The sequence below is a fragment of the Leiobunum rupestre genome, chromosome 5, assembly GCF_980474605.1.
Source record: "Leiobunum rupestre chromosome 5, qqLeiRupe1.1.hap1, whole genome shotgun sequence".
In the NCBI taxonomy this organism is placed as follows: Eukaryota; Metazoa; Arthropoda; class Arachnida; order Opiliones; family Sclerosomatidae; genus Leiobunum; species Leiobunum rupestre.
This window is the reverse complement of record NC_143388.1, coordinates 70,256,928-70,284,800: the sequence shown is the minus strand read 5'-3', so window position 1 is coordinate 70,284,800 and position 27,873 is coordinate 70,256,928. Positions and strand designations below refer to the sequence as shown.

At 35.8% G+C, this 27,873-nt stretch overlaps 3 protein-coding genes across 3 annotated transcripts; 2 read left to right on the top strand and 1 right to left on the bottom strand.

The window, feature by feature from the left end:
* Positions 1-495: 495 nt before the first annotated feature.
* Positions 496-27,231, bottom strand: v (Tryptophan 2,3-dioxygenase vermilion). The gene is made up of 13 exons (XM_090174579.1): positions 27,104-27,231; positions 22,941-23,037; positions 21,530-21,623; positions 18,748-18,815; positions 17,652-17,717; positions 17,518-17,579; positions 13,636-13,711; positions 12,409-12,522; positions 11,967-12,074; positions 4,237-4,348; positions 2,965-3,102; positions 2,092-2,182; positions 496-1,179 (listed from the first exon to the last, which is right to left on the bottom strand). The coding sequence occupies exons 1-13, from the start codon at positions 27,121-27,123 to the stop codon at positions 987-989; spliced, it is 1,239 nt and encodes a 412-aa protein (XP_090030705.1). The 5' UTR covers positions 27,124-27,231; the 3' UTR covers positions 496-986.
* On the top strand, positions 4,388-5,120 carry LOC149945771 (uncharacterized). Its single transcript, XM_090175592.1, has 3 exons — positions 4,388-4,797; positions 4,859-4,945; positions 5,005-5,120. Exons 1-3 carry the CDS (start codon positions 4,680-4,682, stop codon positions 5,118-5,120), a joined length of 321 nt encoding a protein of 106 aa, XP_090031718.1. The 5' UTR covers positions 4,388-4,679.
* On the top strand, positions 5,196-7,509 carry LOC149945770 (uncharacterized). The gene is made up of 3 exons (XM_090174580.1): positions 5,196-5,261; positions 5,331-5,596; positions 5,661-7,509. The coding sequence occupies exons 1-3, from the start codon at positions 5,252-5,254 to the stop codon at positions 6,180-6,182; spliced, it is 798 nt and encodes a 265-aa protein (XP_090030706.1). The 5' UTR covers positions 5,196-5,251; the 3' UTR covers positions 6,183-7,509.
* Positions 27,232-27,873: the final 642 nt, after the last annotated feature.

Sequence of the window (27,873 nt, the reverse complement as noted above, 5' to 3'; positions counted from 1 at the left end):
GAGGCCTAATTTTAATTACCCAAAGCCTTAATAGATGGCTCCAAGGTAGACATTTCAAATTGTCTAAAAACCGCAAGAAATTTATTTTTGGATTTCTTTTTATTCCGAAATTTATGCAAGTTGAACTTTTGTTAATAGTACGTGAAACATTGCTTAACAATGTGTTAGAAGTTGCTTTTTTGTAATAAGTCAAGCGAGTCTATATTCCCTTCCCGCCAAAACATTTTAATAAGCGCCATCTGATACAAATAAAAACAATAAAGTCGAACCTTTATATGTTTGTTTCCCTTTAAACAACTTTTAAATCGCTCTTTAAGTTCTACAATTAAAAAATAGTACTCCCCTTAACAATTATTTTATTGTTGATCTACGACCACGATACAATGATTCTTTGATTGGAAACAATCGTGGTATTACAATATTTTCATGGATATGATTCACTGGCCGACAACGATCGAGGCTACACCTTAAGTTTATAATTATTTTCCATAAGTGTGTCACTTATTCTTAAAAAATATTGATAGCTATGTGCCATATCCGAAAAGATAAGTGTCTCTAGGGAGAATATCGCGCGTCTTAACAGCTCCCCCGCACGCGCTCATGATGACCACGAGGTCAAGGGCGCGTATTAGGTCAAATGACTTAACACACAGATGATAGGGAACTGACACACTTATGTGGAGGTGCCAAAGAAGCCCTGCAACCGATTACGATATGTTCAAGTTTGACGAATAAGAATAATAATCAAAACCTTTCGGATAATTATAAAGATTTAAGGCAAACAGAGTCCAATTAAAATAATTTTATATGTAATCTTACTGTATATCAAAATCTTAATTAAACAATATTAAATTAATTCGGGCACCGAAATTGTTTTAGCACCTGTTCTGGTCGACCAACAACCCTGGAACGGCCTTGAAAATGAATATAAACTTATGCTAACACGGACAGTGAATGTAACCAGGAATCCCTCTGATTTCGCATTGTCATTCTTGCGAGTCCAACTGCAAACGGCTCAGGAAAGCTTCGTATTCGTCGGCTTCAGTTTGGCTCGGTTCATCCATATCGTCCATCGTCGACAGACGGCGCTTCATTTGCGGCGTCAGCGGAGGAATGTATTGTCGCGGAATCAAGAAGGTTGACAGATTAAACAGGTCGACGAAAACCTTGTAGCGATCGCTGCAATTTACAAAAACTCATTTCAATACGAAATCCCATATCGATTAATACTACAAGGTAAATATGCATTCTCACAGAAACAAAATATAACAATAGATCTGTAAAATGCCCGAAACACTGGAAGTAGTAATATTTGAAAAAATAATAAGCCTATTTCGATGTAATTTTCAGGATTGATAGCTTTTTCAACCTTGAATATTTTCAAGGAAATCGGTTTAGTAGTTTTGCAGATATTGAACCTTCCATTACCGCTGCTAGTACTTTTGCTAGGAGTCTAGGACAAATTTAGTGCCTTTCTTGGTTCAAAAATTGATGTGTTTAAATCATTAAGGAGAGATTTTCGTAGATTAAGGCAGAGTGTAACCTAAATTTTCTGACCAATAATTCGCGAAAGTGTTATGTTGCACAAGCCGATCAGGGCCGTGCTTAGGGGGTGGCGAGCCGGGCGGTCACCCAGGGCCTCTAAAATTTTACCATAGGGATGTATAAACCGGAGGGCCGCTACAATCAGTTTCGCCCATGCATTTCGCCCGGGGCCGCGAGACCTCTAAGCACGGCCCTGTAGCCGATCCTATTTAAACAGCGGATGACTGCAATTTAGACCAATCAGAATCATTCCTTTCTTAATTACACCCATTGCTCCGACTTTCGATTGGGAGCAAAATTTTACACTAAATAGCGCTAATGTACCGGTGTAGTTTGCTTTGTAGAGTAGGTATTGGGTTAATGTTTAAAGAAAATAACAAGAAAAAATAGGTAAAAGTTTACTCTTTCCGCTTATTGATAAAAAATAATTATAGCATAAATCAAAGTCCCTCGGCCAAAAGCAGAATTTCACTAAAATACATTTCGACTTCTATTGAGTATCGGTATTGAAAAACGTTTCGTGATATCATTGAAATGGCTTTTTACCTGAGCGTGGTACGCAGATATTGATAGCCAGACGAGCCTCCAGTTCCAGGATGAGATCCTATCATCCTTTGAACCATTTGAACGTGATTATCTGTAATTGAAGTAGTTATCTTACTAAGAAATTAGACACTTTATAATTTCTAATATGCCTATCGAAATATCTATAGGATATTCCAAAAGTCACGTAAAGTCTTTGTAGACTAAAATATTCTTTAGAATTTTTATAGAATATTTATCTACCATATACAGTATAGGTAGAAGTAATTTACTACAAATATGGAGCTATTAACAAAATGTTGTCAAGTAGAATCATTAGCTAAGACGAATGGTCAGTGGCGGCGCCAGGAATTTTCGCGAGGGTAGGCAAACCAATAAATGGGCCCCCGACCTGGGACCCCCCTTTTCTCAACGAAATGCTTCAATAAAGTAAAGTAGTGATGTACATGACGAACAAAAAAGTTCTAACAACAGTAAAACGAGTCCAAATATAACAGAACTGGTTTTATTTACTAGGAGATACCTTAAAAAATTATCGAAAATTTACCTCAAAAATACATTATCGACAATTGTTTCATTGTTATTTATAAATAATTTTATCTCTTGGGACAATTTTGAGACCCTTTCTAGATCAATTTGGGGCCCTTATAGGATGATTTTGGGGCTCCTCAAAATTTTAAGGTAGGCAGTGGCTTACCTGGCCTACCCCGTAGCGCCGCCACTGCGAATGGTATGAAGAAAAACCGTGCTAACGTGAGCTTAAAGTTGAGATGTCAAAACGATGATCACATTTCAGCGTTAATGAACCCAAACCCACCCGCGATCTGCGATTGTAAAATTATCTGGAAGCGATTGATGGTAAAAAACGTGACTTACATCTCCATTTGGTGATAAGCGAGTCTATGTCCATGAGCAATGTTAGTAAGTGATGTGGCTGGTTGAATCTCGGTTCGTCTCGGTAGAGCGAAATCATCAAAGCTCCCTGCATGGCTTTGCTCGAAAAACGACGTTCTCCTAATTCAGAAATGAGAAATATACACCTTCAATGATAAACAGTAGCGTAGCCCGGATTTTTTTTGGGGATACAAGATTGAAAAAAATAAACCAAACAATTGCACATACAACCATACGTTTCGGAGGTGGCCGCACTTATGAATATTTCTTAGCGTGGCGTCTGACCATGCTGGTAAACTTTTACACCAAAGTTGGTTTGTTATTCATTAGATACTTACATCGAGGGGGCAACCACTCTCTGAAAATCTGTACACCGATTACATAAATAAGAAAATGAGTACAGCCTTTGGTAGTGCTAAATCAGTACTCACTTACGTAATCATTTTAGTGCCGTCAAAGCTACAGGCTTGTACACCGATTACGTGGAGTGATCAGCCCCTCGACTTACATTGTTAGTTAATAGAGAGGGTAATCCAGCACTAGAAAAGCGTGTAAGAGGTGCAGGCTGCATACACAAAGGTATGTTTACCCTCTTACAAGTTGCGCTTACACGTTTTAGAGCGCTGGCTTAACCTGTCTATTATTAGTTTGTTTAGACGGATTTAAGCGTTATTTCTTCGACGCAACTCCGGCCAAGCGGGAACCTTCCATCGTTAACTACGAGCCCATATCTTACTTAAGGTCTTTTCACACGAGCCAACTTTTTGACCCAACTAGAGTTGAGTCAACTAGTTGGTTCGTGTGAATAAAAGTTCGATGAGTTGATCCACCAAAAAAGTACGCGAGAAAAAAATGGATCAGTGATCCATTTTTGCTGACTCAGAATTTTGATTTGAAAAGTTGGCTCGTGTGAAAAGGTCTTTAGAATGTATACTAGAGTTGTAAGTCGGAAAATGACCCAGGCCTTTTTCCGGAAACGTTTACGCATTTTTCCGAAAAATTTATAAAAAAAAAGTTTTAATTCCATGATTAGTCTAATATTGTTTGCAATTTTAATTAAAGCGGAATTTTCGCCTCATTTTTTCGAATCTAAAAGTAAAACTAAACCTCTAGACTAGTCTTATCATAAAAACATTAAAAACCCTTAAAAAGTAATTTATGTTTCAATTTTTTATTTTTCCGATTTGAGGAAAATTTTCTGGAAATTTTTCCGCATTTTTATTTTCCCGGAAAATTAAGAAGTCTAATGTATACCTCTGGAGACGAGCGACGCGTGTTTGCTTTCGTCGAATATGGTCTCGAAGGTTTCTTTCTTCGTGTTGCAGCTGGTCATCATTTGGCTCCGACGAGATTCATCCTTTTCAGTCTGCAAAATTCATTTCAAACGGTCAGATACATCTTGGATAAAGGAATATACTACTGGATATATTACTATAGAAATTTAGCGTCACTCAAAGTTCGCAGCGCGACCCCCGCGACATCTAGCGATAAAAATTTCAAAATTTCAGTTTACTGGGACAAGCTTTTACAGCTGACCGGTGTCGGTAGTCGGTACACGTGTTCCCGCAGGTTTTTTTTAGGCCTAAAAATTGCAAGTTGGTTAAGTTATCATTGTTTGGTTTTTGGTAAGTTAAACTAAAATTTTCATGAATATAATTTGTCTTAACTAACATATATTATCTAGTAATTATACCGTTATGAGTTTTTGGAATACTTATGAAGAATTGGGCATTCCAAGTAGAAAACATAAAGGTAATTTTTCAGACTCATCTTCTGAATTGACTGAGTCAAGTAGCGATGGTGTTTTTACTTCTGGTACAGTACCCACATTTTACTTATTTTTATTTTTGTCACTCAGTAACCTATCACTTTTTAGATGAGAATGAAGAGGCAGATAAATCATTCGACGAAACTAAAAAGAGTAATCACTCTAAAGAGATATGCTACAGTGACTTGTCAACAGGTCTGTAAGGTTATTTTATTTATGCAAAAATTAGTTTGACCTTTTCTGTATTGATTTAGATGAAAACAATAATACTTCGAGTGAAGATGAAGTTTTATTAAATGATGAGGAGATAGAGAGGATTTTTGGTGGTGCAAAAATAATTGCAAATCCTCTGAAGGATATCTCGAAGTAAGTTCAAATTTAATTTTTACTTGTTTTGAAATTGAGTGTTTAATATCGAATTTCATTTCCAGCATTAAAAAACTTCAAGGAAATAATGTAAAAGTGCCGAGGAAAAGAGCTAAAAACATTATACGAAGTCACATGATTGATTGTTAGTTTAGTTTAACAGTTTTGTACTGACATTCATTAAGATATTTATTAATTAAATTTATTGTTATAGGTAATGATTATGATGCAGCATTTGGTGGCATTATAATGGAAGTACAAAACTGTATGAAAAATTCAAAATTAAACTTCTGTCCAGAAGCTAAAAAGGGTTGTGAATGGCTCACGAAGCTTGACATTCAAGATCTCAATGAATTGAAACGGGTAATTCAGCCCATACTCACTGAAACTGCCGGTGATAAGGTTACAATCAAATTAAACACGCTTATTAAAAATAAGAAAAGGGTTCAAAAAGTTTTAAATTCCTTAAAGCACACTGCTGTAAGTGAAATATTGCAATACTATACAAATATTTTGGTCATTCATTCTGATATTCTTCACATAGGGTTTTCAAGATATGGAAATGCAGGGGAGTGTTTGGGCCATTAACTCATTAATAAGGAAGGCTGTTGAAGTTGGATCAGCACCCAAAACAAACCGACCAATTGATCTCAATGTTCCTGTTGAATATGCGAATGACATATTAATGTATGTCATAGGCGCAGTCTTAAGGTCAATTTCAAGGAAATCTGATTGTGGTTTGAAACTAGTCAAGAGTCTATGGACCTCTAAAGACAATACGCCTAAAGAATTGCGTTCATGGATAGAAGCTCAAGACAGGGGTGGGTTATTTTACCCAACTTCCGAAGCTTTTAATTTTTTTGGCATGATGTATAAAATTGTTGTAAAATATTTTGGAAAAATGGAGTTCAAAAACAGGATGGAATGTGCCAAATCTGACATTTTATCAGATGAAGTTCTACTACTGAAGTGGAGCGAATTTTTTGAAAACAATGTACCTGAGGAAGATAAACTAAAACTACTGAATCACTGTATGCAATATTTTATAAACACAATAGCAAACTGACATCTTAAAAAGTTGAAAGATGATTTTAAAACCAAAGGCAAAGCAAAAGCTTCACAAGCGAAAGCCAATTCAAAAGCTAGGCAACGTAAGCAGTTACAACAAATGTCTTCAGGAATTAATATCTAGTCAGTAAAAAAATGTTTCTAATAACTTGTGCATGAATAAATTTATTTGGTTTTTAAAGTGCATCCTCAGAGTCTTTTGATGTGTTTCCCAAATCACTGTGACATGGGATCTTGAAGTTTTTCAACATCCATAAGCTTTCGCGATTGTTACCAAATGTTTCTACAGTGGGGTTATCATTTGAACCATTTGCTGCCCGTTGCCTTGAAAACTCTAGCTCAAGAGGATCTTGGTTGAAATTAGCGGTTAAGACAAACTTTGCACCTTTACTAAGCAGTAATTTTATTATTCCTACCATTGCCTTAGCTGTGGAAAACAAAATATTATCAATCAAATTGTCTGTATGTATAAATTGGTAAAAATACATACTAGTTTGCCTTAATCCCGATAGAGTTTCTTGTGATAACAGCATTTTCTTTCTCTCCTCTTGGCTATAGTCTCCAGGGCGTTCGTCAACCTCCACCTCCCATTCGTCTAAATACCCTAAAAAGTCATTTTCAAGCCACTGGAAAGTAAAGTGGGTAAATATAACTATAAAAGTTAGAATAATTTATTATTCACACCTTGAGCCTGCAGTCATTAATTGTACAAAATGGCCTCTTATTGACTTTTCTCTTGTGATACGACTCGTTAAAGTTGGTAGTATTGAAAATGTCAAACCATTTATCAAATAAGCGTATAAATTTCACTGTTTCACTATGCTTTTCATCAGTTTCAAACACTGCGCTTATAGCATTGGCCACCGAGGAGCTCAAAACTTGAGTCGCAAATCGAACCTTCATCTTACTGTAGGAATTCAAATTAACATGTTCAAATGTCAACTTATGAGCTCTTCTCAACACTCCAGACTGTAACATTTCTGTTTTGTAAACTTCTCTTACTGGATACCAAGTGATATATTTGCCGTTTTTATACATCAAGCGAACCTTGGAGCCCTCGAAGCTTGAAAATAAACAGTTTATCGTAGTTTTTAATAGATGAGGTGGGTCGAATAAGAAAAATATTGGTCTATCCTCATCTAAGCTGTATGGATTTGAGCAGCAATGGGAAATTTCATCCTTGCAGTCAATGTTCATATTAAAAAACTTACGATTGGTGGCGGCTCCATCTCCAATTACAGAAATTATTTTAAAACCGAGAGACTCTAATTTCTCTACCGCTTCCCAGATAATTGAGTTAAGATCATCTGCCGTTAAACTGTTAGTAGCAAAATGCGCAAACGGATATTTAACGCGACTGGTTGCACCTCTTAAAATTAACATCAATATATGTGTTGCAACTTTTTTATCTGTATATGCAGAACTTTGCATATTGTTGATATTATTTCTTGCATCATTAAGGTGGATGTACCCTATGATATCTTTATTTGTTTTCTTGACAATCAGTTCTTCCTTTATTTTTATTTCGTCTAAAAGGATGCTGAAATATTCATATTTTGCTAGAGTTTCTGGTTTTAAATCTTCTTTCATTTGATTTAGTACTTCATCGGAAAAACCCAGAGTTCGCTTGTCTTTCGGAGTGTGTCGAAACAGAGTACTATATGAAGGAAGCTGAAGTATTTGTGAGTCAGCCAAACTTCTGTAAGCGCTAGGTGACTTATGATATTGGTAGAGACACCATTTTATGACAAGAGGGTGCCATCTCCTACCACGTTTGTCCAATTTCTTGCTTACTTTAAGTTGCGTTCGGAGGAAAAGTCCTGCAAAAGAATCTTCTTTATTTTTAGACAATGATTGCTCTAAAATTGATTGGATGCAGGAATCATCATCATCCTCTAGTCTTTTCCCTTCATTCGCTATATATTTTTTTATTTTTTTCCGAAGTCGTTTGGTCTTCCTCCTTGAAAGCATTTCTTTGGTTTTTGAAGCTTTTATTAATTCAATCAGTTCTTGTTTAGTTAAAGACTTGTACTTCTTATTTATTGCCTTCTCGGCCAATTTCTTTGTTTTTAAAGCATAGCTTCTTAGCTTTAGACAGAAAATGCATGTCTTTTTATTAGATAGCCCTGTACACATTACATCATGTACAGCTCCAGATTGCAAGCAGAATTTGCCACGAGATCTTTCTTTCAGCAAATGCACCAAATCTTCCTCCGAAACTCCTCCACACACCTTTAATTGGTTAAGATTTTTTAATACATTTAGAAGTTCAGTTTCATCGTATACCCACTGCGGCACACTAATCAAATTGTGATTGTTAACATTTTGCCCCCTTACTGATACCTCAATTTGAAAGTCTGTATTTATGGTCGCATCAATCTCAACTTTTTTTGTTTCTTTATTAATTTTGTAAAGTTGAAGTTTAGTGGTATCTATTGATGAAAACCAACAGTATTCTATTTGAATTTTGAACCATTCTTCAGAATTGAAAAACTGTCTGAAACTTCTGACAAGTGACGCATCTCCAATTGTTCTTCCTAAGTCAATGTTGCTTCCTCTTAACGTGTTTTCCTCATTATTGGTCTCGTTCATTGGAGTGTCTGACATTCCATCTTGAGTAGAAACTAAATCATAAACATAAGTTGACGTTGAAGGTAATTCGAAAAACGATGCTGAAGAGTTCATTCCAGGTTGAGGGGAAGTGTTAGACATATTTTCTATTTCTTCAGCACTGTCATGATGAGGAATACTAGATATGTTGAGATCTTCCTCAAGAAAACCAGCCGGCGTTGAATGTAATTCCGAGAATGATGACACTGCAGGGTTGATTTCAGTCTGAGAAGACAAAATAGAAACATTTCCCAGCTCTTCTGAAAATGATATATCCTGTTAAGGAAAAATATTTTAATTGGTTTTGATCATTATTGGCCAAAGAGATTTCGCTAAACTAACTTCAGTGGTATTTGAATTCTCTTTATCTGTGGATGCAGAACTGGTTTGAAATGGGAATTGCAATAACTCGCGTGAAGTTATCCCTTCATGAGAATTAACTTCTACATTTAGCTCTTTGAAATCATTAGACGCTGATGTAGTTTCCAACGTTGATAATAAACTCTAAGATAACCATCATTAGATAATAAACAAAGCATAATAGGAACTCTTTCATACTTACTGGACAATGAACGGGATTTGAAAAATGGGTAATTGAACCATTTTGCCCAACAAAATGTTTGGAGCACCGGTATGTGTCTATTGTTATGTTCTGCAGATTAAAGTCAGGTCTTACTTCTTTTAACCATGTTAACCATCTTTTACAAATGTCTGGTTTCCTCTTTGGTTTAGGAAATGGAACGAATGATATTCCTAACATATGCGATTTATGTGCATACCTGGAATCACTATTGCACTTAGGATATGTACAATGCTTTACTCTTCCCATTTTTGATAAATTATATATACTTAATAGCAAAATAACAATTAAAGTTGAATTTTCTATGAGTAACGAGCGAAAATCAAGATAAATTTGTAAACTTACAACTGTTTTCCCGTGATGTTTTTCAAATTCTCGCGACTGCGCAGTTGCGCTTCATCGCTTGAAAGCAAATACCACGTAACTGTGTATAGTTACAGTTACGTGGTTTTAGCTTTCAGGCGACAACTTGTCCCAGTAAAATTTCATCCCGCCCGCTATTTACCCACCGACATTTTTCGATTTCGGCCGACGCCTCCAATGCCTTGACGAAAGCTATAGTAATATATCCAGTAGTATATTCCTTTATCCAAGGATACATCAAGGATTCTATATTTTCAGAAGGACAGGAAGTGACGGCGCTTTCGCGCCGGGGAAAAAACGCGCGACTGCGCAGTAGCTCCTTCCAAAAATTACCCAGCCAAGGTCAAATATCGCTACCGTGAAGGCGCCAAAGCCCATTTCTTCGTTGAACGATTTGGCCTTGGGGGTGAGTAAAAGGGGTAAAAGTGACGTAACTCTTTTGTAAAACTCCACGCTCTTCCCGCCACGCCGTTTATACAGGGGAACCTAGTAACTTCCTATCCTTCTAAAAATATAGAATCCTTGGATACATTGTTAACTCATTGGTCTTAAGGTTAAATGTTTCATAGCACCCTCAAACGGTAATAGTGAGTGTAGAGAGCTTGATGGGTCTGACATTTGCAAATTTTGTGTACCGGATTTTGAATATGAAAGTTATTAAAAGGCTGATTTAAAGATTTGAACTGATTTTCGCCCAGATTTCGGGATATTCAAGTTGATTTCCAGATTTATAAAATCATTTTTCTCTAGAGTGTACGGAATTTTTCCGAATGTCGGCCCCCTCGAGGGAGCTGTTGTCTCGCGTAGCATGAAGGGCTTGCCACTACTCTAAAAATCGGGAATAATGGCATTAAAGGTCGCTTGATGACTTGTGTACTAGCCTAGCTGATTATTATTATAATTATTATTATTATTACAATAATGACTGGTTTTATATCAACGTTTAAGTAACGGTAATGTACAGTAAATATTGTGACCTAACATTTGATCTTTGTAAAGTGTAATTTTCTGTAAATTTTGATCAAATATTAGGCCACAATTTGATCTAAATTTTGATCAAATATTAGGCCATAATCTGATTAAAATTTTGATCAAATATTAGGCCCCAATCTGATTAAAATTTTGATCAAATATTAGCCCACAATCTGATTAAAATTTTTATCAAAGATTAGCCCACAATCTGATTAAAATCTTGATCAAATATTAGGCCCCAATGTGATACAAATTTGGATCAAATATTAATCATCAATGTGATACAAATTTGGATCAAATCTTGACTAAAAGTTTGAAAAAAAATTTATCGTACTTGGACAGATAAAATTTTTAGTTTCATCTGAATTTAATTAAATATTCGATTCAATTTTTAAAATATTTCTATCCAGTCATTTGATAACATTTTAGATCAAATTCATAATTTGATCTGTCCAATTTAGGATCAAATTTTTATATCAAGTTTTGATCCCCAAGGACTACGTGGGGTGGCAGAGTGGTTAGCACTTTCGCCTCGCAGCAAGAGGAGCCGGGTTCGATCCCAGCTTGTGGCACTGGGTGAAAACTCGGAACAACTCCTTCCGCGTTGAGTTTGCAAGTTCTCCCCCCACTGGTTTAAGGGGTTTTCCCCCGAGTGCTTCGGTTTCCCCTTCCATAAAAACTTGTTGAGGTTAACGGTAATAGTTAGTGTAGGGAGCTGTTGGCTCGATCGCGTGGCATGAAGGGCTTGCCACCACCCTCCTACGCATTGTAACCCGGCCACCTGAATTAAAGGCTTCAAAAGTCGCTTGACGACTTAGGCCTAAGGTGGTGCCTAGCTGATTATTATTATTATTATTATTATTATTATAAAGCCCTTGCACGGGTAATTTCTTGAATTAATTTCTCTCGACTGGGTTTTCTCTCATATTTGGGTCAAGACCAGCCAAAAAATTTACATTAAAAAGTGCAAACCATTGTATTATTTAAAATTTAAGATGTATTTTACTTTTTCAGCTTCTTTAAAGAAATTTGATTCCCAGAATTTATAAGAAAGAAAGTTGATGACACATATGTCATTAATTTAAATGGTTTGGATATAAATTGGAAACCCCTTATTAGATCCATATCGGAAGTTCGGAACTGAAGCAAAGAAACAAGTCGTTGTCCCATTAAAAGGTTTCACGCCTTATCTGGAGGTCGGCTCGAGCCTTTATAATCACGTACGCAACGATGTTACAAAACAGATGTAATGCTTACTTCGGCCGATTTCTGCATATTTCGCAACATAATCAAAACGACTTTCTTGTACTTGGTCCAAAAGTTGAATCCTTGTAGTTCAAGACCAGGTGTTCGCTCGAGCCAGTTCTTTAATGGAAACAATTTTACAGTATAGAAGCGAATGATTTTAAAATATTATCAGAAGTTTTCAATATAACTCTTTCCAGAGAACTATTTAACTATCCATTTAAGTCACTGAAATTATACTCAAACCATATTTTTCTCTATGTAATAGTTTCTATTGGGAGATGGACACTTTCTATCGTACCCACCACCCTCCTACGCATTGTAACCCGGCCACCTAAATTAATGGCTTAAAAAGTCGCTTGATGACTTAGGCCTAAGGTGGTGCCTTGGGTATTAGCCTAGCTGATTAAAAAAAATATATATACTTCTGATATCATTTAGGTGTAAAATTTACCTGTACTAAACTGCACAAAGATGGTTCATTTTGAGATTCCAAAACGACTTGTATGCTCTTAGGATCTTCAAATACATTTAAGTAATTGTTCTTGCCGTAGTTCACTCTGTTTTCCTGGAATAGATTTATTTAATAAGTTGTAACAACAATATGTTGTACTTACGTCCGTTATTCGATTATGGTTACAATTATTATCGATTTATAATGAACCTTTTTTTCTCAAACAGGGGTTTTTCGATGATTGAAAAAAGACTTAAGTACCTTATATAGTTTTAATTAGACCTGTAAGCGCGTTTGAAAACGGCGGCGCACTCGCGAAAAAGCCGAAACACGTAACGCGATTTCTAATTTTTAAAATTAAAAGCTGTACTTTTAATCGTTGAAGTCTTTTTTCTATCATCGAAAAACCCCTATTTAATAATTTTACACTAGTTTGGAGCATAGTTTGGAGTTTCATATTTCACATTTCAGGGGTTTTTAGGTTTGACCTTTACTCTCTTTATTGCCTCTAAAATCTAGTTTATCTAAGGAAAAACTTTGAATAACCTAAATATATTTAATAAAAATCTTTATAGACGAACTATACCTTCAGAGAAATTACACTCTGTAAAATTATCATAAGTAACATAATCACACATAAGTATGCCTCTATGCAACATTTATATAGAAAAATAATTGCATGGAAACCTTAATTGTTTCTAACGGAACATACAATAAACTGACCCCAAATTTGAAAATTGTTACAATCCTGCCGCTATAGAGTGTTGTCGTCTGATACGATTTTGAAAACTTGTAACGTCACAGCTGTAGTGTTAATAGTGGCCGCCATGACAGTTACCGTTTTTTATCAATAGGCAAATTACAATGGTGACGTCGCAGGGTTTCAGACGACAACACTCTATTGAAACGATTCTCATGGAGCTAGATTGTCGAAGTCCGAAACGCGAGAGGAATTCTGAGCAATTTCAAAACTAGTTTCACTAACCTTAATTACCTCTTTTATAAAGTTGATGACGCGTTTTTCGTCATGGAGTTCGACATATCCCTTGAACATGGTTTTATTAAAGAAAATGTTTTTATGGCATACTTTTGAGTGATTACGTTACATATGGTATTATTATATTATATTATATTTATTAAAACGTTTTAGGGCCCTATAAAGTCTCTTAAATATTCTATAAACATTTTTACCCGGGGCAGCTAACTTACAACTTAAGAAATACTCACATTTTTCACTCCCAATTTGTTTTCTATGACGCGAAACTGTAAGCTTTGGAAGCCTGACGCGGGACTCAAATATCCCCTGAAAAGAAAATCAAACGTCACTTATTAGATTCATACTTCTCTGCTAACCAAACCCAAACAGATATCTTGTAATTCGCCGATATAGAATGATACCAAAAGTAAATAGGGGGAGAAAGTCTATCACTGCCCTCAGATTTTACCTTCCACCATGCTTGACACCCTTTTTGAAGAGCTAGTGATCACGTGATATTTCTAACCAATAAGGATAGCACATTACGCGCGAAGTAGTGCATTTGTGGTATTCCGGTCCGCGCTCAAGATGAAAATTTTGAATTTTATTCCCTGGCAACCATGTCACCGCCTCGCGATTTCAAATAGTCTCTCTGTCAAATGCTGACCATTATTTCCTTCGATAACGGTTGATTTTAATTAAAAATTACTATTTAAATTGTAAAATAAACAAAAAAAGCTCGTAGCTATAGCTATTATTTCAGTTAAACTTGCAAATTGTTAGGCCTTAACATCGTAGATTTACCAATTAGTCCCGATCTCTGCTCTTAGATGGCGCCACGCTCTCCACGATTTGAGTGAGCGTTATTCTAGCAGGGAGTACAGAACGGGAGATGAAAAGAGGGGTTTTTTTTGGTTCTGCTGCAATGAGCTACATTTCAGCCGGCGCCTCTGCAAAATACGGGACACCTCGACTATTTAACGCCATCTATTATCAGCGGCCATGCGGTTTTGGTTGAGAAATTCAAATTTTACACACGTGGTGAAAATAAGCATGGACCATTGTTACATAAATCGACTTTCAAAAGTCAAAAGAAAAAAAATTGTAATTATTTTAACAGATCTTATAATTATTTTATATCATTTTATACAATTTATTTTTCTATTTTAGGGAATGTGTTTAAAAAGGCCATGTTAAAGGCAAAAATGGGAAATATATTAGCCAATCATTGCAAAGGCTTAAGGTTTGAAATATGATACAAAATTATATTTACGTTGATTTAGTACTATGATTTCAGTTGTATTATATCCTAAAAATGATACGCTTTACTCAAGAAACTTGGAATATTGCCGGTCGTAAGATAATTTAAATATTTACAATTAGGATCTACGTTATCTAATGAAAGACGGCAGCATCCACTTAATCCATAAACAACAAAGCCACACAAATTAGGTAGATGGCGCAAAAAGCCGTATCTTGTCCCGTATTTTGCCAACCTTTCCACCCACTTTCAACCCACCCCACCTCGATTCTCTGGCTTCTTGGTTAAGGACACTAAAAGATCTATCAAAACGACTCCCGTTTAGTACTCCCTGATCCTAGTTACGGTTTATTACTTTTCAAAAGTCATGTTATTATTTTTTAAATGTCACATTTTAGTTTCTATCATATATCTACTTTATTTAGGAACTAAATTAACCAAATTATCGAAAGCAAAAGTTTAATATTCACGTATTTTATAGAGAACTATTTTTCATCGTGGCGGAGTATAGATAGATTTTCAGTCCAAATTAAAGTACCCAAACTTCAATCCCAAAACACAGCGTAAGCCACGCTGTGCGTTATAATTACAGATTCTGTGAGTCACGTGACCTTACGTCAAGTTAACTAGTGTGACGAGATGACGTTGAAGTATCTGCATGTTTGCCGGAAATTCTAACAAAGAAATTCCGAATGTAGTCCCTTGCCACATTTTTTAAATAAATGAACGTTTAAAATATTTAAATCAGCCCTTCAGCCACCAAATTATTGATAGTATAGTACGCCAATAACGAATTATCGAAAAGTCCTACGGTGAAGCAATTAACACAATAACAAATGCCAAAAGTGCATTATTGAACTACCATAAGTGCTAAATCCTACAATAATTTTTTAATGGCAAGTTCCATTATTTCAAAGAATCGAGGTTAATCGACTATAGGCCAAAACTATTCGCTCGCTTTGGGACGAAAACAGTACACCTTTTACCCCAAACTACCAACTTCTTCCATACTATAACAGCCAAACTGAATTTTGAAGCTGCTCGCTATTTCCTAAAAAATTACTCCAAAACTAGCGAATAGTTTTCTCCTACTGTTAAACAGGGTAAAGAAATTGGGAAATAAGCAATTTGTACGAGGTGAAGTCCAATTCAAAGAATTTTCTACAATTTATGCTGGGATAGTGAAAAAAATAACACTAACATTACCACACCGAACGGTATTTCCTAAGCTGTACTTACTGAGACCTAACACTAGTTGTAAAGGCGTTATCTAACTTTATCTATCCCAGCATCCATTGGGTTAAATACTTTAATTAGCTCAATTGCCATTAACCTCGTACAAGTTGCTGATTTACAAAAATTTTACTTTGTTAAACACTGTCGATTAAACTCAATTCTGTGAAATAATATAACTTGGAATTAATAAAATCATTGTAGGATTTAGCACACTTCTGCAAGTTCAATAAGTTCTTCAGCGTAAATAAAATGAATGATAAATAGGAAACAATTAAGCCAGAATACCGAACTATTTCGTTGTTTTGGGGCCTGGTTGTGGTGGGCCTAAAACTCTGAAACAAAGCATTTTAGGACCAATGTTCATAGGACATTTTAAGAACACGCCCTAAAATTTATGACATCCGTAGCACCCTGTGTACGTTATATTAAAAACGTATCTCTTAAGGTATATTTTACTTAAGTTAAAATTCCTTACACGTTTTATTGTTCATATTAGGCTCCGTACAGATTGTATAACTGTAATTTGAACGGTTGCCACCATCCTAAGCAATTTAACCCGGCCACCGGTAATTTGCTTCGCAAGTCACTAGTGGACTTAGGCCTGTGTGGTTCTTTTGGTATTAGCTTAGTTGATTATTATTATAGAGACTTGGCACTCCATAGCTTTGGCCATGGCCGCCATTGTGGTATCATTTTTCTCCCCACGATAAAAACTATTGGAAAAAAAACTGTGACGTAGTACTGCCAAGTCACTATTATATAGTACTAACTGCCTTATTTATTTAAATTTAATTTTTTCTATAGGGGAAAATAATATAAAATACATTAATCATCTAATCTTTTACTTTAAATTAAGAGAAAAGCCGACGAAATTCATGATTTCGGATCAGTTTGCAGCTGCCATTTGGTATTTGGTAGAAATGGTCGAATGGTCGGATACTTGCTAATTTTTCCTACAGTATTTCAGAAATAAGAAACTGATTTTGAAAACTCAGAATACGACTTTCGTGTTGATTTCTGATTTTATAGACTAATTTTGAGATTTTTTAACTGATTTTCGTTCAGATTTTGGAAATTTGAAGCTGATTTGAAAGTTTCTAAAATAATTTTCCTCTAGAGTATGGTATTTTTTCATTCGTCGAACCCTTCGAGAATTTGGTAAGAGCAATTTTTTATTATCTCTTTAGTTACCTTTCTTAAAAAATTTACGAAAACAACTGAAAATCATACATTTAGCCGTTTTTAAATACATTATTATGAGAATTTGGCGTGTTTTATTTTGTTAAATATGTAATAATTTACTATTTATTCGGAGCCCCTTTGCAATTTAGATCCTTAATTATTTTATAAAATTGACTTTTTAAGTAAAAATTTAGTAACCGTTCTCGATATTCATAACGCCTTTTAGATTCTGTTTTAATATTATTTATTAGTTTCAACACTTCTAAACACGTAACAGGCATTTATTTTTAATTTGCTTATTAATAAAAATACGATATTTCGAAGTGTGCCTCTGTTTGGATACAATTTATTCTAACAATATAGCGTAATGCTAAGATAATCTCTACCCCATCTGATTACAGAAAACGATACTAAAAATTTCACAGGTTTCCTCTTAAAGCAACATTGTTCTTACCTAAAATCCATGAAATCTAACGGTGTCATTGTTTCTAATATTGATACTTGATCGACTAACAACTAAAAAAAAACAATTACGATACAGTTAATTAAATTAAGATAATTAAGAAAACTGACTTTTAAATATCTTACCTTTAGAATTAGTACTATTCTATTCAACCTTGACGTTATTAGAAGCATTTTTGTTTCATTAACTTCCTACAAAAGAGTAAAAAATTATTTACATTTCGCGGAGGAACAATAATCAAGTAATATTTATAACATTTAACAACGCCGAAAAGGTAAAAAAAGAACCTACAATGTTTGGGGAAACTAAAATATATTTATTCATTTATTTAATGTTATTATTTCTATGTTGACAAGATCTGCGATAATCCTGGTCGAATTTTCCGCTGCCACGAAAGGGGGGTTTGGGAAAAAAACGTCACCGGCTTAACTTGGTTTCCACTAATGGTCTAAGGTTTAATAATAATAATAATAATAATAATAATAATCAGCTAGGCTAATACCCAAGGCACCACCCTAGGCCTAAGTCATCGAGCGACTTTTAAAGCCTTTAATTCAGGTGGCCGGGTTACAATGCGTAGGAGGGTGGTGGCAAGCCCTGCAAGCCACGCGAGCCAACAGTTCCCTACACTAGCGTCACTCAACTTTCGGGCGTACAAACGTTTTGACGCGCGTAAAGAAAAATGCATTATGACGCGCGCTAGTGGAAACCAATTGATTACGTTTCAATCGCGACGGAAGACGTAAAGAATTAAGGATCCCGAGATTATTCGATTTTTTTGGGGCAGGAGCTTATTTTGCGATCATGAAGGGATTGGAAGCAGCCCTAAAAATCGTCTCAACAACGTAATTAAGTATAAAAACGTTCTCAGTAGAAAATATAAATATTTTTCTGCAACCATTTTAAAAGTAAGCAGATTTAAGCATTTTCGAACGAAAATTGTGGAAGCATATTAACAGGCTTTTCGCAAATGAATAGGCCTGTCTATAAATAAACATAGGCCTTCTTGTTTTGATGTTGCTGCTGCGTCACGTATCGATGACGTTTTACTCCGAAAAGCCCTGGCTAGGCACCCGGTTTTTAAACATAAACTGAACTGAACTTCTACGTATTTCGTGACGAATGAGCAAAATAAAAACAAGTTCAGTAAACGTAGCTTATTTTATTGAAAGGCCTATTACATCTCTCATGTCTTTGATTTTGTAATAAAAAAATTCTTACTTTTGAGCAAAATAGGGATCGAACAGAATCTAGCTCCACTATAATTTGACGGAACCATAACTCGTACACTGAAAAAAGAAAGGGTTTGTGAAGCAGTTTTATTTTGAATGTGTCGGTTTAGTTTCAAAAGAATACTTTCAATGTTTTGACAAATTGTTGCAGAGTTGGAGGAATAAAAAATATCGCAAAACAATCAAATCTGGTAAAGCGCCTTTATTGGAAACATGAATCATCTAAGATGGCAAGGGGTTGTTCACAAATTACGTAAAATACGCGAATAGTCCATATTGAAAAGGGACAAAAAAGATAATGTTTAGGCTTAATTTATCTTTTTGATGTAATAGGGACTTAGCGGCATTACGTCACACCGTACCTTTGGCTATGGCCGCCATGCTGGTATGCTTTTTTTCAATTGTAAAAAGCATGGGTGACGTATAACCTACGTCATGCTAATAAAGTTCCTATAGTAGCCCACCAGATTTCAGCACGGTCCTGATGATTTAGTTTTATTAAGTATTTTACTCGAAGATCTATTTGGTCCGAGATTCGCGTCTTTGTGTTTGCTCGAAGTATTTTAATTTCTTAAATTTTAAAAGGGTTATCCCTTTTCACTATGGACTATTACCACTCTTTACAAATTACGTAACGCACAAAAAATATTTTTTGGACTCCTGCCTTCCTCTCGTCATTATACACGAAGTCACTGTTACCTTTGATCACTACCAATATAGTCCGCTAAATAAATTGATTTACCTAGGTTAGTTTGGTAAAATTTATTGACTGCCACTAATACCAAGTAAGAGCTTGAAATGGCTTATTCAAAATTCATATTTTATAAAATATATTGCCCACTTAAAAATTGAATTTTTAAGTAACACCCGAACCCACACCCTTCGTAAAATTTTACATCCACTTTTACATTGAAAGGATCATGGCAGCCCTGTTTTAAAAAAAATCAACTAAGGACTAATCATTGGACTAATTTTTCTAAGTAAATTAACAAGATAATTTTACTGCGCGAGCTTGAGTACGTATGTTGTGAGATAGTTTTTTTATTCGTGGGTGCTCTTATTTGAAAATTGCGCTTTAAAAAACGCCATAACATAACATTACGTCATAGATCACGAGGAAAAACACGTAAGATCGCCAAGATGGACGACTTAATATCATGGCAACACAAACTTGTTATTTTGAGAACAAAAATAGGCCTTCGAATTGAGTTATCATGGTTATAAAAAGGCAAATTCAGGATCTTTATGCCTTACTGTTACCGAAAACAAAACTCTTATTATTATTATAGTGTACAGTGTCAATATTCAAACTCATTTAGGTATGTGTTCTGAGCAGTGGCGCCGCCAGGCGTAATCGAGGTAAGCGGTCGCTTACTGGAAATTTCAAGGGGGCCCAATTTTGTCGAGAAGGGCCTAATTTAAAAAATGAATATTTCATAAAAATTATTTAGTTTTAGCCCTTTACCGACATCATAAATTCGCAAATTTTTTAAACGTTGAAGATGTAACTTCATTTTGCAAAGTTTTCCAAAGAATTGAATTTGATATGACTTCTTTAAAATCGCAACTTATTTTGGCTAAAACTCTTGTTATGAAACTTGAAGATATTTGCTTGAAACAAAAGAGCAATTTCTATATCTTCTGAGATACTTCGATATAGTGCTATGCATTCCGGTTTCACCGTATCAAGCGCTTCTTGCGAACGAATTTTTAGTGCACTAAATCCAATTAAATGTTACTCCCGAACGACAATGACGGAAAATAGATTATCAAACCTAGCCGTACTGCCAATAAATAGAGAATTCTGTAATATTTAAAAAAAAATACAATTACCGTTGTAGAAGAATTTGCAAAAACCAAGAATCCTATATTTATGTCCTAAATTTGACTAAAAACAAATAAAGGGCATACATTTTAATAAAGTTAAATATGTTCAGAATTTCTTTTAAAATTAATGGCTTTTAAATTCTTATTAATGGGGGTAGACTCCTGAATCCCCTTGTAAAGGGCCCATTTCTAAACTTCCGCTTACCCACCAAATGTTTCTGACGTCGCCACTGGTTCTGAGCATCACTCCACCGAAGTAGGTTTATTTTTACCAACAAAAACATCACCATGGCTACGCACAGCTTGAATTAAACTCCGACTCGTCCCAGCGTTGCCATGGTGATAGAAGTGGCGAAATGTGGAAGAAATAAGTAACGCGAACGCTGTCTACAAATTTACCTGTTGGAGCATATCTTTCAGCTAATAGTTCTTTTTAAAAAGTAACGTGGCCTTCTTGTTTAAATGTTGCTCTTACGTCACAGTCTCCTACTTTTACAAGCCTACGAGCACGAGCTGCAGTCGCAACGAATATAGCTTTTTCAAGCGCGCATGCAAATAGCTCGTACAAAGAATATTCTATTAAAGCTGGGTCTTGTGACGTAAGAGCAACATTTTAACAAGTTGGCCAAGACCACTTTTTATTTTATAAAATCAACTATTAAAGGGAGTATGAACTAAATCGAAAAATCACCTGCTAACACGCGCCAAGGCTTGTTTTTAACGTAACTTACGCCAATCTTCTCTATCTTTTGTTTAACTTGGTTGAAGAAATGCGAAATTCGTACATCCACAATAAATATGAAAGTTCATACTCCCCTTAATTAATGTTCTAACCCCCATATAGAGATTCACGAGCTCATCGCAATCTGTCTAAGCATAGTTGAAACCGTCAACGCAAGGGAAGCAGCGATACCAACGTGGGATCGGTCTATTAAAAACCTTACCTTGATGCGTTATTATAAATAAATGTTCGTCGTGTACCGGTTCATTGCTCACTAGTGACGACACAGCAGTTTGACATGACAGCAGTTGAGACAGCTGAAATTATAAAATGTTATTGGTTCACATTTAATTATAGCGAGAAGAAACCACCAACGGTCCTGGTATAGACGGTTAAATAAACCCCTCTCTGACTGTCTTGCCCCCCCTGTTGAAAAATGCAGCCAGATCAATGCATAGAAAATTCTCAGCTTTGGCAGTATATAGATAAACTATAGACAAATCAGTTATTTGTCCAGTCGCAGCAGTACAAACTCTATAATCAGCTATGAATGATCTTTTATTTAAAGGACTATTATGAATAAAGTAAAACAATGGTAATTAGAGCGTTAATTTTAATAATAAAAACGCAGTACTTCGACAGAATATTCGTCTGAGGCGGTTACAAAATTAAAACTAATAAATTGGATAATTAATTAATTAATTATACTATTTAAAAAGATTAAATAAGGATCGCGTAAAAAATTCATATTTTAACTTTTGAAACAACTAATTTTGGAAACAGGTGTCGCTACATCTTTGGGCAAAGGTTTTCAAAACCGTTTGACCTAGGCGCTACAAACACAAGGAGAACGCAGCTAGCCTTTAAACATGCTAAGGCAGTGTTGTGGACGAGCCTTTACACTGAACGTTTTACTTTTTCGCTAATTTTATCAGCCTTTACATTGCAGTCCATAGGTGGTTCCTTTTAACGCTAAAGCGTAACATGTGGCCGCATGTAAGTATGCTGACCGCTATATTTCGAAAATAAAGGCTCGACAAAATGCTCGTTTAACTATATATGTAACCCCTTAAATAAAAATAACGAATATAATGAATCATCATATACGTGAAAACGGCAGAGATGAACTCATTCAAGGTTCGTCGAGAAAAATACACTTATTTTCCTATCCCAAATTCAAAAACATTTCCGAATCCGGGAAGCCGTTGCAAAAGACGCTTCGATAAATCATCATCAAGGAAATCGCCAAGAAGTAATATTTACGAGAGCCAGAAACTGCAAGATACGGTTGTAATAATGGAAACTTTTCACTTGTACGGTATGCAACAAGTGTTTCATTTTAATCATGTAGCTTTTTTGTCATATTAAGGCTTACCAAAAACACGACGTTCTGTTTACAGGTGAAAATTGCCATTATATCAAATAGGAATATAAACAGTAACTTGCAGGTCCTGTCTCTCGGAAATATTAATTATAGGCGAATTCCTTGAATATGTTTTATTTTAAGCACCCATTTATCTGACCGTTATTACCGTTAATCATTGAATTTTGGCTGTTGATAATGTTAATACCTTCCCACTTTGTGATATTCTCTAGCCCCATCTTCAAAATGTAAACGATTTAAGTAACATTACCTTCAGATAATCCCCATAGAGCATGCCTCCTTCGGGCACTCTGAAAAGTTTGTCGTCCAAATTTGGACTCTCCTCCGCTGACTCTTCGTGGCCATTCCTGAAATTAACAACGCGAAAGAGCTATTATACAAAAACAGCTACAACACATCAATTAAATAATTATTAATCACAATCACTCAGTCTATTGGGTTTTGTTTTAATAACCAATGAGGGAAGCATAAAGTGTAGAAAGTGAATAACAAAACTCCGTTTCACACTCATGTGGCTGATTAACCAATAAGTTGAGTAGGCTTTTGTCCGGGGAGAGGTTATAGCAAGGTCAGATGGGCCATAATAAAGCTCGATTCTAAGGGACTAGAACTTTTAACAAAAGGTCGGTGCCCGGGGCGAGTTTATAGCAAGGTCAGAGGGGCCATAATTAAGCTCGAGCCTAAGGCCCAGAACGTTTAACAAAATGTAGGGGTTCGGGGCAAGGTTATAGCCAAGTCAGAGGGGCCATAATTAAGCTCGAGCTTAAGGGTGCATTACTTTTGACAAAATTAGGGGTCCGGGGGCGAGGTTATAGCAACCTCAGTCTTGTAGTCTTTTCTAATCTTATTTATTTTTTATTTATTTATTAAGAATAGTTTTTGGCTTAAAAATATGCAAATTAACCTTAAATTTGGATTTTCGTACGGTAATTTCATTAAGTATTTGCGAGGGGCTAACCACTCTTAGAAAGTCTGTACACCGGAGTACGCTTAGATTAGCACTGCCAAAGGCAGGGACTTCAAAGATTACGATTAATCCCATTAGTACAGTCAAAGTACGGCTCTGTACACCGATTACGCGGAGTGATCAGCCCCTCGAATATTGCAATTTTTAAATTTTATTTCGTGTCCCTACAAACATTTTACCATAAAAACCAACAGCGCTCCTAACGCCTAAAAACAATATTGGGTTACTGTTCTTAATTACGCGTAGTGGCTGATAAACAATTGGGGAGTATTGGAAAAGTCTTGCCACTTCTTCGTAATAAGACCTTGGATTAATAATCTAAGATAGAACCACAGTGACTTTCGGTAGACCCCAAATACATAATAAGATAATCTAGCCTTTCAAGATTGCTGATGTAATTATCACTTATAATATTTGATAAATTCAGACGCAAAATCTGACTTTAAAACATTAAAATTTCAACCTTAAAGGTTCCGTACAAAAAGGTTAGAGAAAACAATGTTCGTGTGAATTAAATACTGCTTATCAAAGGGGTGACAGCCTTAAGGGCTGTTAGTAAATTACGTGAGCTTCATTGAATGACGCCAAATATTTTTTATTACCACCGCGAGGTGGCGGAGTGGTTAGCACTTTCGCCTCACAGCAAGAAGAGGTAGATTCGATCATGGACACTGTATCTCTAACCGGACGGGAGAAGCTGTCGCTTCCACCATACAAAATCACCTGCCGCCGCCACCGTCTCTCTGTAAAGGGGGAGTTTCAAGAATTTTGAAAGTTTCGGGCTGTCAAGGCCATATAATTCGTCACGTGGTCGACAAAACGTTCCGTTTGAAATGGGGGTTTATATTCTTTCGAATGACCTTGACGGCCCAGTGAATCGAGTACGGCCGACTAATTCAGCTAATACGAAGTAGGACGCAAACGGACAGTGAGGGGGTACCTCTTTTACGCTGCTTTTCCCGCCCGGTTAGAGATACAGTGTCCTTGGTTCGATCTCAACTTGTGGCACTAGGTGAGAACTCGGAACCACTCCTTCGGCGTAGAGTTTGCAAGCTCTCTCCCCACTAAAGGGGTTTCCCCTTTCCATAATAACTTGTACAGGTTAACGGTAATAGTGTAGGGAGCTGTTGACTCGCGTGGCATGAAGGGCTTACCACCATCCTCCTACGCATTGTAACCCGGCCACCTGAATTAAAGGCATTAAAAGTCACTAGATGATTTGTGCCTAAGGTAGAGCCTTGGGTAAAGCCTAGCTGATTACATCATTATATATTAAAAGGTATGAAAATAATAGACAATTTAATTTTTTCATTTTTTCATAAAAAATATATTTGGGAAAGAGTTAAAGGGAGTATGGACTTAATCGAAAGATCGTCCGCTCAACGTAAATAGCTCCAATTTCCCCTGGCTGTTGGTAATCCTGCAGCCAGAAACGTGAAATTCGCTAATCCACCATAAATATGGAAGTTTATACTCCCTTTAATGATTTCTATGATTAAAAAACCTTATTGATTTCAAGAATGTATTTTTTATACTTAGAGGGAGTGATTACGTTGAGTATCGTGGTCGAATTTACTAATCGAGTCGGAAGACGAATGTTTGGGGGAACCAGAAGGGCTTTAGGGAATCAATGAGATACGGGACTGGTTTGATTTTTTTAGGGGGAAGAAGCTTACTTTTCGATCAAGAAGGGGATTGGGAGAGACGTATAAAATCCTTCTCAATATAACCATTATATCCTTCTTGAGTAAGAATAAATAAATTCTTGTTCATTTATCGCAGTGAAAATCCAGTACCTTAGCATGGAGAAAAGGTAAGGAGTCGTGCTGGAAAACAAATTTATAGCGACAACATTTTGCCAGCGTGAGATTGATAAATCCGGCATTGTAAACATTTGCAGCAGTTACAATGCCTTTGAGAACCGCGAAATTAGAATTTCCAGCTGACCAACGCTATCAATAGGGGGATAACGAAGAGGAAGGCAAGAGATATTTCGACCCTTTTTACACCGAATCCCTGTGAGATCTGTTCCCCGGAAGTGGGTCATTTTCCCATTTTAGTGATTTTTGCCTTAAAATCTACTTACCTTTTTTTAAATTAAGAGTTACTTTGTTAAAAATTATATTTTTAGTTAGTACTGATCATTTCTGAATTACGTTTTCGGTTGAATTAAGAAAGTTTAATTTTAAGTGAGATTTCTGGCCAGTAGGCCCTTCAATAAAACATCGTCAAGGAAATCGCCAATAAGTAATATTTCCGAAAGCAAGGACCTGCAAGTTACTGTTTATTTTGTGCTTGTTGAAATAATTGAAACTTTTCACCTGTAAACAGAACGTCCTCTTTTTGCGAAGCTTTAATATGTCAAAAAAAGTTACAAGGTTAAAAGGATGCACTTGTTGCATACCGTACAGGTGAAATGTTTTCCCCAGCACCAACTAACTTGCGGGTCCTGGCTCTGGGATATATTACTTCTGCGAGATTTCTTTGAAGATGTTTTATTGAAGGGCCTATTCGCGGGACCCCACAACCCACGTACGCAATATTGTCATATTTGAATTTCATGAAAATTGATACAGGCGCCATCTAGCTCGTTCACGTTTCGCTACCTTATTTCCAAAACCAGGTAACTCGAAAAATCATTTTTCGATAAAATTCCTCGTGGGTTTATTAAGATAATGTACAAGATGATTGGAAATTTGATCAAATTTAAATTTAATATTTAAAATATAGTTAATACATCGGGGGGATTGTGTGTACTTAAATGTCCGTGACATCTTGTTCGATACTGCGGTATGAAATATTCTGAAAGTAGGCCTTTAAAATGGTTTTGCAACGCAACCTTTTTTTCCAAGACATTAGCCAGTGTCACACTGTCATTGGAAAGTCGAAAACCCATCTTTATGACAAGTTTCACCACTAAACCTCCATATTTTAATAAGAAATTTTGAAATTTTATAATAGTAAAAATGATTTCACTATAGTAGACTTGAAATCTACTAGTAAACCTGCCTGAAATCTTTTGTGTGTTTGTTGTTTTGCCTAACGACATAACGATTGATGACGCCAAATAGGTTGAAATTTCAGCAATAGGATAATTGATGTACCTATTTCTTTTCTGTATAATATTTGGGGAAATTCTGTAACATACGTTTGAAAAATTTAAAACATTTATGTGCGGTAAAATATTTTGTTTTGTACAAAATAGATAACTTAGCGTTAAATATTGCTGTAGAAAAATAATAACCTTTTTCATCGTTGGGTTATGATCAAAGTGTAGTATATATTTAGCTTACATATACTACATCCACAATCGTATATGCTATAAAAACAGCCCAATTAATTGAATACCCGGAACTAATCAAACACTGTCAACGTCCAACTAATTATTTATATTTTGTTTTTATTGCTTCAGCAACACGCGTGCGCTAAAGGAAGGAAAAACTTACCTTGATCCATCTCGATTCATTTGATGTTATTCACAGTAGTAAGTCACTCTTAGAACAAACGCGTCAGCAACTTTAATGCCCTCTGAATGATGGTTTTAAAAAGACACGCCAGCGTTAGAAGATGTTGCAGCCTTTCACGACAATGTTTCACTCGAATTGATTCTCAACCCTATAACGAATATTTTTCCCAAGATAAAATAAAATAGTAGGGTAGCCTGAAGCGATTGATAAAAAAAATATAAATTGAAACAGAGCGGTAAACGAGTACTGAATACTAAATAGGGGGAGCTTTAAAAAACGTTAAGACCTTGTATTACACACACATTTCCCTGGTTGATATTTTTTCTGTTAAAAGAATTTTTGTGGGAAATGCCTTATCACGGGTATTGCATCTCTGGCTTCAATATCGTCAATTATCGGTTATAGACCGACGCTGTCAACTCGCTCCTCTTAAAGTTTGGGCCTAATTTCTAAGGCTATCATGTTACCTATACGTCAGAGAGGAGTGTTTCGGCACTCGTAAGGTTTCGAGAACAGGCGTCACCGGGTCGCGAAAAGAAGCCGATTTTTTGGTCTTATAATCTCTTACGTCAGAAAGATTTTCCACGAACCATTTGCTGAATGGAAAATGGCTGTCCTCTATCGATGTATGTGTCGGTAATAATTATTAACAGGTTTTCAAGTTTGCTCTCATATCCGAAAAGAAATATCTGATGTACAAACTACTTCTACTTGCGGTCTAAATCCTTTCCTCTCAGCTAGAATGTCTC

Coding starts and splice junctions, on each gene's coding strand:
- v (XM_090174579.1), bottom strand. CDS start 27,123: ATGAATCGAGATGGATCAAG. Junction 23,038..27,103: donor ATGAATCGAGATGGATCAAG/GTAAGTTTTTCC, acceptor TGTTAATTTCAG/GAATGGCCACGAAGAGTCAG. Junction 3,103..4,236: donor CGCGTCGCTCGTCTCCAGAG/GTATACATTAGA, acceptor TTTCTGAATTAG/GAGAACGTCGTTTTTCGAGC.
- LOC149945770 (XM_090174580.1), top strand. Junction 5,597..5,660: donor ATTCCTTAAAGCACACTGCT/GTAAGTGAAATA, acceptor TTCTTCACATAG/GGTTTTCAAGATATGGAAAT.
- LOC149945771 (XM_090175592.1), top strand. CDS start 4,680: ATGAGTTTTTGGAATACTTATGAAGAATTGGGCATTCCAAGTAGAAAA. Junction 4,798..4,858: donor CGATGGTGTTTTTACTTCTG/GTACAGTACCCA, acceptor ATCACTTTTTAG/ATGAGAATGAAGAGGCAGAT. Junction 4,946..5,004: donor CTACAGTGACTTGTCAACAG/GTCTGTAAGGTT, acceptor GTATTGATTTAG/ATGAAAACAATAATACTTCG.